The following is a 14,592-nucleotide window of genomic DNA, read 5'->3' on the forward strand; positions in this document are numbered from 1 at the left end:
TTTAATGAAATAAAGTTATTTCAGATTTTTTTAATTATCTTTGTAATCTAGATGTACATTTTATCAATTAAGTTGTTATTTAATATATTAAAAATGAATTTAGTTTTTTCCCTTCTTCTATATAGCATTCATAGATTATATTATCATATAAAAAATATATGTTTATATATTATTGTTGTCTAAAATAGTTTAAATTTTTTTTTTTTTTTTTTAAGCAACTTTAATACTTTATTGTCAATGAAATTTTTAATTATATAGAGTATAATTAAAAAATAAGGTAATCTTTTTCTGGCTTTGTGCAAAGAGATTAAACTTTCTTAGATTAATGAAATAGGAGAAAATGGGCACACAAATGGAACCTCCAGCCTTCTAATAACTAACAACAATAATGGGTCTTCAATAAAGCAACTCAACCATTCAAATTGCTTAACTAAACATGGCACAAGAAATTGTCTAATATGTTAATCTCAGTAACAAAACACCAATTTTGATGTGTTTGTGATTGCTATTATTCATAATTTTGAGTTTAACAAGGTATCTTTGGGTATGAAAGAGTTTTGTAGTACAATGTTAGCTATGATTAATGCTAAAGACGTGTTTGGATGTTGAGTTGGAATTGATGTGAATGTTTTGGATGTGTATTTGTGTTTTTCATTTGCATTCTTAGGCTGTGTGATAACTGTATTGTTGGTCTATATTAATCGAGGAAATCAAAAATTGCTATTTTGGCTGTGTGTGGGTGATTATTTTGTATCACATTGATGCATGAGTATACTTTTTGGTACTACATCAACTCCCATAGCTAGTGGATGTTTATTTTTTGTAATTAGTATAAATGAGATATCATTTTCTAATTGAGAGTGTGGGATGAGAGAGATGTGTATGTGAGGATGGTATGAGAAAGGTGAATGTGAATTATACTTAATTTGAACTTTATAGGCATAGGAGAGGGTTAGTTTTGATAATGTAATTTCCATAGTGTTTTCTAAGTATTAAGCCTTGTAAATTGAGATATGATTCTTGGAAGTAAGGTTCATGATTAAAATTTTAAACTATCGTTGATTCATTATTTTATGCCTCAAAAATTTCTTGGACCGTATTTTTTTTTCATGATTATTGGCTCGAAATTAATTGGTTCATTATTTTATGCCTCAACAATTTCTTGGATCATCTTTTTTTTCATGGATCTTATGTTTTGAATTGATTTTTTATGAATAACATCATTATTGTTACATATTAGTTGGTTGTGTAGTAATTATCATTGCCACTATGTCCAGTGATTCAAGTTTGTTCATGATTATTGGTTCAATATTAATTGATTCATTATTTTATGCCTCAAAAATTTCTTGGATCGTGTTTTTTTTTCATGATTATTGGCTCGAAATTAATTGGTTCATTATTTTATGCCTCAACAATTTCTTGGATCATCTTTTTTTTCATGGATCTTATGTTTTGAATTGATTTTTTATGAATAACATCATTATTGTTTAGTCCCAACAGTTGCTCATTGTGTGTTCATCACATCCATTGGCACCAATGCTTGTTAAAGTATTTTGGCATGCTCAATAGTCTTCTCATTGCTTGAGCTGGTGTATCCCTTCATTAATATGCTTTGGTCAATATATTTATGGCAAGAGTTTGGGATATATGCATTGTTTACTTGTGTGTGCACTATGTCAAGCATGAAACTTTGCTAATTTGTATTTATTTATAATAAAAGTGTGTAATCATAAACAAGTTCATCAAGGAATTGGAGACATTTAATAATTGGTAGTCGCAAAGGCTTTATTTTATATTATATTTTTTGTTATATTTTTCATTCTGGGAGTGATCCTTCATTTTGACAATGAGTGTTTCTATATTTTGGGACATATCTAATCAGGAACCTAGACTACCCACAATAAAACTTATTCTCAGAAGCTATCCTTGTGTCAAATAATCTAATTATTGTCACCTTAATAAGTGTTGCTATTCGTTTCATGAGAATTACTTTCTCTTTGTTTTTCCCGAGTTTGAGATTTTACATTATATGCAGTGTCCATTATATTAGTGTATCTATGTTCTTAATGATTATAATTTGATGGTGTATTGTTACACATTAACTAGAATATCTCTAGTAATAGTGGATGTATATTTTTTCTATAACTAATAGTTTTAAAAGTTTTTAAGATTATTTGGAATAATTATTTCACTCCCTCTCATTTATTTGGCCTATTCAACACCTTGTAACAAGCACACTTCCTTGGTGTGAACCTTAAGAGCTTGAGGTATATCTAATAGTGCAAAAATTGAATACCCCCTATATTTTATGGATATAAATATGGTTTATAGAACAATTAGATGAAATGATACCTAGCATTGGTTGGCATTTATAAGACACATTAGAAAATTAATATAAATTATGTGTCCCTAAGAGTGGATTGTAGACAAGTGATGAGATTGAAGCATTTTTAAAAAAATAGAAGGAAAGGTATGTTATTACAAATGTTGTATCTAAATCAAAACTTGCTAACTTCATTGTTTTGTAGACTCTTAATAATGTTTGGGAAAAGTTTGAAGAGATTTATAAAAAAATGCTTTTGTGAAATTATCTAGCAAGTTGACTTCTAACAAACATTATGAAAATCTTAGAATGCAAGATGGTAACCATATTTTTTAGTAAATGGATTTTTCACTACACTTTTATCATCAAAATTTACTCTATTGGCTCAACAAGTACTGATAGTTGTGCCATGAGTTGGACTGATTTCGATGAAATAATAATCTATTACAATCTTACTTTGAATTTGAGAGGGGCAACTCTCTTGTGTGATGAGGCTAAATTTAATATTTGTATGTACTTTTAATGTGAAAGTACAACAAGGAGAAAATATAAAGATAAGCCAAGATGAACAAAAGAAACCTTAGTTGTAGAAAATGACTACAAACTAAGATTACACAATAAAGAGTAATTTGAAGAATGTTTTAGAATATAATACAATGATGATGAAAGAAACATAATGAACCTCAAATTATAAAAATAGATAAAATGTACTATCACTTAAAAATCAAGGTACCATGATTGGTGTATGTTTTATTAAATCAAATGCAAAAATTATGAATTCTTTGCACATGCATAAAAAATAGTCACCAACTTAAAATACAAGAAGATCAAATCAACAAAATAAAATATTTACTAGATTTATTCTTATAAATATGACAATGCTTTACTTCCTAAGCATATTTTATTCTACAAAACAAAAACCACCATTAACAAAGTAAGTTTCAAAAATTCCAAGATGAAAGATCTTGAGGAACTAGAGTTCCTAGTCAACATGGGTGGAAATTTGGACAAAATTAATCCTAGACATTTCAAATAGTAGTGAGATGATATGGTGTGTGTGTGGATTTATATTTCTGAGGGTCGACTACTATTATTTATGGAGGCTATGGAAGGAAATGTCATACTAGTTTCTATGCAACCTATAAATACTTGGCAACAATGGTGTGTGACAATGGGTGGCATTATGTTTGAGATTAATGAGGATGTTATAGCCTAGACTATTCGGTTTTCCATGAAATAAAATATTTTGAGAAGGGTTACAATGAAACTAGACAAGAATAGTATGAATTAATTCTTTAAAGAAGGTGAGGAGCTTGTTCCTCCTTGTGGTGGCTTCACTAGAGACAAATTACCAAGCCCATGAGATAATGTCTACTTCTTGATAACAAAATACCCTAATCTCAAAGAAGACACAAAGTAAGTTTTTACTACCACTTCCTTCTATTGAATTAATTTTTTTATCATGACACAATTTGTTTTTGTTTCCCCCCTCTTAATTGATTTAGAAGCTTTGGTTATGGATGTGTGGAAATATATGGCTACGGGAAAAAATTACAACATCCTTCACCAGGGTTTGATTTGAAATTGTAAAGATTTCATAGAGATATGTTCCCTCCTAGGCATATTATCTTAATTCAACCATTAGGGCATAACACTTCTCCTCTGGTTGGTGCTACCTTCATACCTATTTTTCCTTCTCTGTCTCAAGTTTCCCCTCTATCTAGTAGTAGGAAATATAAGGGTCCTTCCATGGTGTCTATCTATAAATAAAACCCTAAGATGGCAGTAGACCTTGGATATATAATTTTTGAGTCTATCAGAGGTAGAAGGAGATCCCACTACTTTCTCAATACTCCTAGTAGGAAGAAATAGGTAGATAAATAATAAAGCACTAAGGAGGTTGATTTTGACTTTGAGTCCAATTATAGTAAGAAAAAAAAGAAACAACCCCTTTAGTTAAAAAAGGTTAGGAGGATTAAGTACACTAAGCAGAATGATGATTATTTGGAAAAGTCCCTTGTTAATAGCGAAGAAGCCTTTCTAGAACCTTCCCATATCTCTGTCACTTTTAGCATGGGTACTATGCATTCCCACTTAATTGTTAGCTCCCCCTTAAGGAAATAGAATCTTGAACCCCATGGAAGACCCAAACTCATGCCTGCCTTCCTACTTCATTCCCCCCTCGCACCTCTCCCCTTATCCCACCCACAAATGTCCCCTCATTCCCCCTAGTTTGAACATAAATGCTTTCTTCTTGGTTGAAATAGAGTTGAAGAAGTTGTAGATAGATATGGAGAAGTAGAAGGAAAAAATAATCAACGTCGAGACCTATTTCATGACCTTGGGTGATATTGAGGTCAAGGTCATACATGTTGCTTCTAATACCCTCCAACTTATACAATAGGATAACAAGAAGGGTGACCATAATATGATGATGATGTAGTGAAGTTTTACCAATTTTTGTTTGATGACTAGATGGATGTGCTACTTTCTAAGCTCAACCAGAGGAAAAAAAGATTGAGAATTTATCCTCTTTATATGTCTTAATTTTTATTTCTATTATGTTTTACTTTTCTTCAAACTCTTAATCCATGTGTTGCTGGATTTGAAACAATCTTATTATAATGACTGTAATTATGGACCTTCCTAATACTATGTTTAGAAATTATAATTAGCTCTTAGTTTAGAGTGGATGTGTAATGCCCCCAACATGGAACCTAAAGAAATTAAGAAAAGAACTTCCTATCATGTGTTGGTATGTATTTTTTTTAAACAATAAGTTCTCTTATATTACAACTTAAATAAAGCATAAACTTTAAAAATATATATATTAAACATAGTATTGATAATTTTAAGAGAAAGATACCATAGATCTTTGAGATAGATGAACTTAGAGCAAAACATATTTTTAATTTTATTTTCGCAAAATTCTTAATGGTACAAATTTCATAACCATTTTTACAAACATAATTTTATCCTTTTTGAGGAAATCATAATGTACAAACTCTCATATCTATCTACCCAACCTTGATGTGAATTTTTTTCCCACCCATTGGTTTTAGACTACAAGAATTAGGTGCAACATGGCCCCTCAGTAAACTACAATTCACTGGGTAGAGTTTTTAACATGACCGGCAGCACTGGCACGACATGCCCATCGGCACTAGGGGGATGACAGAGAGCAGAACCCATGACCAACCCCCTACAACAGGAAAGATTTAGCCAACTGGGCTAGGGCCCTCGCCTACCTCCCTTTTTTATATTATACACCAATTTTCATTAATTTACATTGGATTATACATTTCAAGATGGTGAAAAATACACCCAAAAAAAAAAATTCAATATTTTCTAGGCATCCTTTCTTGTAAGAGTTCCAATGCTAAACCATGAGTGAGCCTCAAGTTTTTCCACACAACCATGTGATCTCTAAGGAATCACACCTTGAGCTAGAAGAAAAAACCTTGATCTAATAGGTCAAAGGTATTCTAAAGCTTATACGAAAAATCAAGTTAAAAAAATGGCAAAGCCAAAGTGAGGGGTTCAATGATATCTAGGTGAGTGTCATCGTACCTTCTGAAGTGTTGGGATCAACCTCTCGAGCCTGAGGCCATCCTACTGCACATAATGCCTTTACCTAAGTACCCCTATAGGGTAATGGGAATGACCTATTTATTGCTATTAGTACCAAGTTTTAATGATATCAATTGAATGATGGTTCTTTTTAATACAACCTATAATTACCATGGTCTACAACCACGTGTCATCATAGTAGTATAACTTGAAAAACATGATCTCTGATTCTTTTCTTTTCTAATCTTGTATGCTAACTATATAGAGGTGCATCATAGTCCCCATAACATATTCTTTACTATATTTTGTATGAAGTAATTTTGTGATAATGATACTCTGACCTACTCACTAGTATTTGTTGTATGCCATATTTGGTAAGAATGAGGAAGGTATTTAAGGAAATCATATGTTAAATATCTCATTATTAATAGAAGTCTCCTAGGATGCACCCAAAGCTAGTGAAGCCACGTGAATGGGTAAAGAGGAGAGGAGTCCTACAAGGAAGAACAAACTATGACTAGATTCTCAATTGCATAAACATCTTAAAAATAAATTGTTAAAATCTAAGTTATCTCATGATTGTCCAAACATACTCAGTTATCGAGTTGAGTGGTGAAATTAAGTACTAGGAAGCTTAGCAGCTAGACAAAGTGTTCCATGTCTATTCTTGGGTAGGGGAGGCCTTTCTCAAATGAGATTTTGTGGGGACAATAAAGGGTCCATGGTTGGAAGGTTAAGCCCCTGACAATGTTTCCCCTCTCCATTAGGTGCCAAGATATGCACAAGAGAGAGATAAGTTATGCATTTAACATCTATTGGTAACAAGTATTTTACTTTTGTGATATATGAAATTACTAGTCTAAGATATGATAGATTGATTTATACCATTGAATAAGTTAATTCCTTCAATAAAATCAACTTTCCTTGTCAATGTAAATGGTAACCAGTTAGATCAGTTGATCTTCAATTTTAAACATGAAATGTATCTATAGGAAAGAGATAGGATTTGTTGGATGCAATTGTTAATTGTGTATTGTCTTTGATGTTACAAAAATGTCATATCAGTCATCAGACAGAGTCTACTGAGCTTAGATGATTAGCAAAGCAATTTACAGTGTCTACCGAACGTTCCTGAACATTACTCAGTAATTTCAGTTCTTACTGAGCTCACTCGGGCATTAAAGGATTTTATAGCAGAAATTTAGTGTTAATCGAGCTCCCAAGGTTAACGAAGAAAATTTAATGTCTATCGAGCTCACTCGGTCATCAAAGGAAATGTGGTAGAAAGTTAGCTTCTACCGAGCTCACAAGGACAACAAAGGAAGGTCAGTGCTAACCAAGTTCACTCGATCTCCAAAGGATTTTTCCAGGGTTTGCAGTGTTTACCAAGATTCACTTGGTTAACACTAGAAAACCATTCTGGAGCAGTGGTTACCGAGCTAGGTCGACCAGTGAAGGATTTTATTGTTTTGATATTAAGTTTAATTGTTTCGTGCAATAAGTGTAGCCAACTGATGTAATGATTTTTTCAGCTCTTGTAACTTATATTTGAGCTGACTTGATAATCTGAAAGGTATATATATAGATGTTCAAGTTGTGAATTTAAGTGTGAGTATGAGTATATGGATAAGGATGGAATAAGTGAATATTGAGCGAATTCTAATGAAGGATTAGATATCCTGGAGGAGCTGCAAAGTTGTATTCGACCAGTAAGGATCTAGTGAAGCAGAATAGAGATTTGTAATCCGCAAAAGATAAGTTGCATATCATTTAGGTCACCTCATTGTTGCTTTCTAATCATTGTAACAGTGAATCCAGAATCTCTTTACAGAGTTGGTTTAACAGCCATTTTGTAAATCCTCTAAAAAGGTGACAGTTCATTTGAATTGTTCTAAAGACCTCTAACCAGGCCACTCCTAATAGGATGATTAAATCCTCTAACGAGGCCACACCTAACAGTGTGTATTGTAACCTTTAACAGGGTTGGCTCCTAACAGGGCTCACTTCAGAAGAGTGAAAAATTGGTGACTAGTTACTTGGTGCTTTTTCCCATATTGGGTTTCCATGTTAAATCTAGTGTCTCTTGTGTTCATTTATTTAACCTTTGCATGCATATATAATAACTGTGAATGCTAAATGAGTAGTAACTAGTTAACCTACTGAGTTACAGTATTTCTGCACTATTTACCAAGTATCAACAGTAAGTAAGTATTATAGACATCTAAGGGATTTATGGAATTGTTTTTGTGGTAACTGATTCACCCCTCCCCTCTCAGTTACTTCATCTATATTTCCAACAGGCTTATCTTATGGTTTTTATTTCTATTTTTCATTTTTCTGAATAATTATTATGAGTATTGTTGGAAACTAGCAATTGGAACAATTGTTGTTTTGTCATTGATGCCAAATCTATTTGATAAGACATATTGCTACCTAGACTAAATGTCATATCTATTTGATTAGTGAAGAGGATTTTAGAAATTACTCATAACAATAACACCTAGAGGAAAGGTTGAGTTATGAAAAGGAAGCTACAATGGACATTTGATTAGATAGACTTTGATGAGATAAAGTGATTATTTATATCAAGAAAGTTAAGCCAAGCAAAAAAAAAAAGAGTAAAATGGTTAAGGAATGTCGAGTGATGCTATTGTCAACCAAGCCATAGTAAGTGCCAAGAAAATCTAGTGTTGACCAAGCATCAATATCGACTAACCAAGATAGTTGATGCCAAGACAAAAAAAATTATAGTGACTAAGTGATTAAGTGATGAGTGAGTGTTAGAACTTAGTGATTGCTGAGTAATAGTGTTGAGAACAAATTTGAGGAAATTGTGAATCCTAGCTAGATTGGTTCATTTCTTGGGAGATGTAAATTGTGTTGAAGATGGATTAGCTAAATACCTAGCAGAAAGATTCCATAGAAGTTTCTAGAGGAAGATCAAGAAGATGGATAGATAAAAGTAATTATGTTCAACCTGATTCTAATTTAATCTATGACCTATAGTGATAATGGAAAATAATAAAGCAAGAATTTCCTATTTAAGGAGACACAAAGATGGATTAATGGGTGTGTGTATGAGTGTGTGTGTGAGGTGTGTATAAAAGAAGGTTGACTAGAGATGCACAAGTATGAGAGTGAATGTGAAGGTAAAGAAAATTTCTTACGCGAATGCTACTAATATTGATAAGTAAATCTAAAAAGATGGCTTGAGTGTTTTTCAAAGGAGATGATTGATTTCTTGAAGGGTTTCCAAGTGAATCAAGAACAAAGATGATAATTGAGAGCTTATCATTGGATCAACACATGAACCAAACAATGATCCAAACTTGCTAAGTGAGTTGTAATCATACAGATCAAAACCCTACTATTTTCTTTCTAATAATTATAAGTAGTTTGTATTGAAATCCTTTTAACATGGCTAATCCAATAGTCATTTGAAGGACTTAACAATCTATGTAAATCCTTTAACAAGGTGACATTATAAATGAAATCATTAAAGTCCTCTAAAAAGACCACTCCTAATAGAGTGATCAAATCCTCTAACCAGGTCACATTATCATTGTGTATTGTAAACCTTTAATAGGGTTGGATCCTAATAGAGCTTACTTCGAAAGAGTGAAAAAGTGGTGACATGTTGCTGGTGGTTTTTCCCAAATTGAGTTTCTACGTAAAGTCCTATTGAAAAAATTGTGTTGAATTATTTATATGTTTTATAGTTTATATCTAGTAAAGTATGTTATGATTAGGACAATAATTTTGTTTATCAATACAATAGAGACTGAGTAACAATAAGATAAGCAGAAAAAATGAATGTTCTATGTTTAATTTATGCAATGGTACTTATGAACCTTGAGTAACTTATTCACCCCCTCTCTATTATTCTAAACATTTCTTATAATTGGTATCAAACCACCATGCTTACAAAGAAAAGTTTGAAAGCACTTAAAGCCAAAGATCATGACTCACAAAAGAGATGTACTAAAGATGAACAAGGAGAACTTTCCTGCATGGAAAACCTTGATGAGTTTTCATATACCTAGTATTAGTGATGCTTTTATCAACTTTGTGGACAACTAATATGCAAAGCTAACAACTACTCCTCTGATAGTTGATAAACTAAAGAAAAAGCAAGAATACAGTCAAGAAATGTTGGAGATTTCCTTAGCCCTAAGCTATGTCAAGTTTGATGACTTGAAAGACTATGATAGTGCAAATAAAATATGGGGAAATTGCAAACGATAAATGGAGGTGAAGATTTCAAAATATTTCAGGAAAGAGTTTTAAACCAGTCTTTATATTCTCTATAAGACATACCTCCAACTATTGACAATAAAAACTTAAAAAACAATAACAACATGGGTGACGGTCAACATAGGTGACGGTCCTTCTCATTATTCATAATTGTTTTCTTTATTGCAAAATGTAATCACCTCCACAACCAGAAGAAAATGGAATGGCACAATTAAGCAGAACATATAATGTTACTGTATAACTTATATTTTAAAATTCATCATGCACATTCTATAATAAAATTGGGAGACAAATACTTCAATACAATTTATCAAGACTTGAATGCTCTTAACACAATATGTCAAAGGTGACAATTATAAAATAAAATATTTTTTCACTGTAAATCTTACCTATAGATTCATGTCTCCTCTTGGGTCAAATTTCGCTTGCACGGGTAACAAATATACAAAACCCCAACATATTCGAAGGAAGGGAAATCGCAAAGCAAACAATTAATTTTTTTTAAAAAATTTACAACTACATAATCTAGTTTCTCCATTCTTCTTTTTAATAACCAATCTAGTTGAAGATAACACTTTGACAGACATAATGGACGTGGCCTGAATTTTTTCAATAAATTTGTTATTGTGATCAAGAATTTCAAGGTATATTCTTGTAAAATATCTAGTAGAAACTTTAAAATCGAATAGAGATGTTGCCGCTAAACATTCTCTTCCGTTTCTTCACAAATTTTATCGTATTAATTACTAGATTTATATCTAGTTGTCACATTCCATATTTGCAAGCCGTATTATTGTTTTCCTTTGTGTGTTTTTTTCATTCTCATAATTTGGAAAGGCATATGTCACAATATGATGTATCCTCTAACCATAAGATCCATGAAAAAAAGATGATCCAAGAAATTGTTGAGGCATAAAATAATGAACCAATTAATTTCGAGCCAATAATCATTAAAAAAAAACATAATCCAAGAAATTTTTGAGGCATAAAATAATGAATCAATTAATATTGAACCAATAATCATGAACAAACTTGAATCACTGGACATAGTGGCAATGATAATTAATATATAGCCAACTAATATGTCACAATGACCAATGTAGCACTAGAATAATCAAGGTCCAATTAAAAATGTTGAGGATAATGACAACCATATTGACATCAACGATGATATAAAATGATAATCACGAACCTTACTTCCAAAAGTCATATCTCAATTTGCAAGGCTTACTACTTAGAAGATACTTCTTACATTACAATATCAAAATTGACCGAGGTCAAGTTAAAGATGTTGAGGATAATGACAACCATGTTGACATCAATGATAATATAAAATGATAATCATAAACCTTACTTCCAAAACTCATATCTCAATTTGCAAGGCTTACTACTTAGAAGACACTACTCAAATTACAATATCAAAACTAACCAAGGTCCAATTAAAGATTTCGAGGATAATGACAACCATATTGACATCAATGATAGTTTAAAATTTTAATCACGAACCTTACTTCCAAAAATCATATCTCAATTTACAAGGCTTAATACTTAGAAAACACTACGGAAATTACATTATCAAAACTAACCCTCTCCTATGCCTATAAAGTTCAAATTAAGTATAATTCACATTCACCTTTCTCATACCATCCTCACATACACATCTCTCTCATCCCACACTCTCAATTAGAAAATGATATCTCATTTATACTAATTACAAAAAATAAACATCCACTAGCTATGGGAGTTGATGTAGTACCAAAAAGGATACTCATGCATCAATGTGATACAAAAGAATCACCCACACACAACCAAAATAGCAATTTTGATTTCCTCGATTAATATAGACCAACAATACAGTTATCACACAGCCTAAGAATGCAAATGAAAAACACAAATACACATCCAAAACATTCACATCAATTCCAACTCAACATCCAAACACGTCTGTAGCATTAATCATAGTTAACATTGTACTACAAAACTCTTTCATACCCAAAGATACCTTGTTAAACTCAAAATTATGAATAATAGCAATCACAAACACATCAAAATTGGTGTTTTGTTACTGAGATTAACATATTAGACAATTTCTTGTGCCATGTTTAGTTAAGCAATTTGAATGGTTGAGTTGCTTTATTGAAGACCCATTATTGTTGTTAGTTATTAGAAGGCTGGAGGTTCCATTTGTGTGCCCATTTTCTCCTATTTCATTAATCTAAGAAAGTGTAATCTCTTTGCACAAAGCCAGAAAAAGATTACCTTATTTTTTAATTATACTCTATATAATTAAAAATTTCATTGACAATAAAGTATTAAAGTTGCTTAAAAAAAAAAAAAAAAATTTAAACTATTTTAGACAACAATAATATATAAACATATATTTTTTATATGATAATATAATCTATGAATGCTATATAAAAGAAGGGAAAAAACTAAATTCATTTTTAATATATTAAATAACAACTTAATTGATAAAATGTACATCTAAATTACAAAGATAATTAAAAAAATCTTAAATAACTTTATTTCATTAAAAAAATTAAATAATTATTTTTTATCATTAAAATTGATGATATACTAACCTCGCTTAACAATTAAAACTATTCAAAGAAAATTACACAATCCAAAATGAAATTAAATAAAAGTTGAATTACATTTTTAAAATAAGACAACAATTTAAAACCAGAATTTATCGAGAATACTGTATTTTTATTATTTAAACTTTTCGTCCTTATCATGACAAAAATACTAATTATAATTCAGCTGTAATTTTCGCTAGAGTGGAAGAGAATATTTCATTTAACTGTGAACCCAACAAAATTCTCGGGAAAGGATAAATAATTTTTGATGTGACTGTAGACTACAAACTCAAATTCAATAAATAAAATATAGTAAGAATGATTCAACAGAAACTAACTAATGTCGGCTATGACAATTTACACCCCAACAATTAACAACATTCCAGGAGGAACAAATTCCAATTTCATAGAAATGTGTAGAATAATTCTCATCAACCGTTTTTGGGAATAAGATCGGTAGCCTTTGTCAAATGAGTTGGCATTTTCCTGATCCACTACTCGCCATTAACAAAGCTGCTGCTCAGAAATGGGGCAGCATCTCTATCACTCAGCTCAAATGACCATGCAACTCTTCCCGCGCTGTTTGAGCCTGGTCCTGAACATTTATACTGCGCATATGTTACAGTCCTGCACATACCAAAAAAAAAAACCAAAGATTGATGTTATATTCAAAAGTCTAAGAATGAAGCAAATGAAAATATGGGTTAAATGATCTTGTTGGATTGACAAAGAATTCATTTTAGGGTTTGAATAAACTCACTTTTTTCTAGAAGTATCTTTCCAATGATCCCACCCTTGAGGGAAGATGACGTTATCCATGTAAGTAAGAGCAAATATCACTCTGCAATAAGCTCCCCATGCTCTTCCCAGAAACATTAATCCACCTCCTGTGATTTTACAGCTCAAGAAAACAAACCCCGTTTGTTCCCCTACAGAAAGCCTTCTCTGAGCTGTAATGGCTCCGTTCAGCAGAGGAATTGTATGCAGATGACATTTTTGGAAGCAATTCATTGATCACAACATCATTTTATGAATTGGGTGCTGATTTTATAAATGGGAAGCAGATTTCTTAACAGATGGGTATTTTGTTTGGTTCAATATAATCTACCTCATAGACAGATTGACCATCACCGCATACAAAATCTGCAGCACCTTCAATGAAACAGTTCTTGAAATAATGCCTTCCACTGTCGTCAAGAACAGTGTCCTGATAGGCCTAGTTATCAGGCGGGAGAAGGTCAAATTTGAAAATAACATAATTATGTTACTGACAATCGATTGATGGAAACGCCATAGTACTGACAGGATAAGATAGGAAGATGAATTACTGGACGAGAGTTGGTTCATAATACCATCGATGCATCATGAACCAGCACCGTTAATGGAAACAGAGGTAGACGGAGTATGGCTGGGCCCCATCTTATCCACCTAAGCAGTCAAAAGAGCTTAGTGTGTGGAGTTTAAGCCGGGCCCACTCGCATGCATGAACACAAATGAAAATTCTCTCATCTGCCTATTTAGGTTTTTGAAAGAACTGGTGGGCATTTGGCTTATTCTGCGCATCTCCAGATTTGAGAATAGAATTAAACAATGTTCATATTAATCACTTCTAAGACTCAAGCAATCTGAAACTACATGAAGGAACACAATAATTTTAGCAAAAACCATTGTGACACTGAGGCTTAATATGGTGTCATTGCTCGTGTAAACCAGGTTGGGCTCTATATTCGATATGCTCAAAATGTCTTTATTGCCTCACTGCTCCAACTTCCCTTTTATTTACCATCTCGAGAAGAGTGTCAAATCTAATCAACTTGGTTGAGCATACTTCTAACGCAGTCCGAATGAAGACCTCCCGTGGTAGAT

General features: G+C 32.0%; 1 protein-coding gene across 1 annotated transcript; it reads right to left on the reverse strand.

The window, feature by feature from the left end:
- Positions 1–12,967: 12,967 nt before the first annotated feature.
- On the reverse strand, positions 12,968–13,900 carry LOC149577232 (putative pectinesterase 53). Its single transcript, XM_089829789.1, has 2 exons — positions 13,487–13,900; positions 12,968–13,353 (listed from the first exon to the last, which is right to left on the reverse strand). The coding sequence occupies exons 1-2, from the start codon at positions 13,735–13,737 to the stop codon at positions 13,221–13,223; spliced, it is 384 nt and encodes a 127-aa protein (XP_089685915.1). The 5' UTR covers positions 13,738–13,900; the 3' UTR covers positions 12,968–13,220.
- Between the last annotated feature and the right edge of the window lie 692 nt (positions 13,901–14,592).

Source organism: Cupressus sempervirens, chromosome 1 (assembly GCF_028749045.1).
Source record: "Cupressus sempervirens isolate cs-2001-9-10 chromosome 1, ASM2874904v1, whole genome shotgun sequence".
NCBI classification, from domain to species: Eukaryota; Viridiplantae; Streptophyta; class Pinopsida; order Cupressales; family Cupressaceae; genus Cupressus; species Cupressus sempervirens.

Excerpts from the sequence above, each read along its gene's own strand:
- LOC149577232 (XM_089829789.1), bottom strand. The coding sequence starts at position 13,737 with ATGAATTGCTTCCAAAAATGTCATCTGCATACAATTCCTCTGCTGAAC. Across the intron at positions 13,354-13,486 it reads AAAGATACTTCTAGAAAAAA|GACTGTAACATATGCGCAGT; the intron begins GTGAGTTTATTC and ends TGGTATGTGCAG.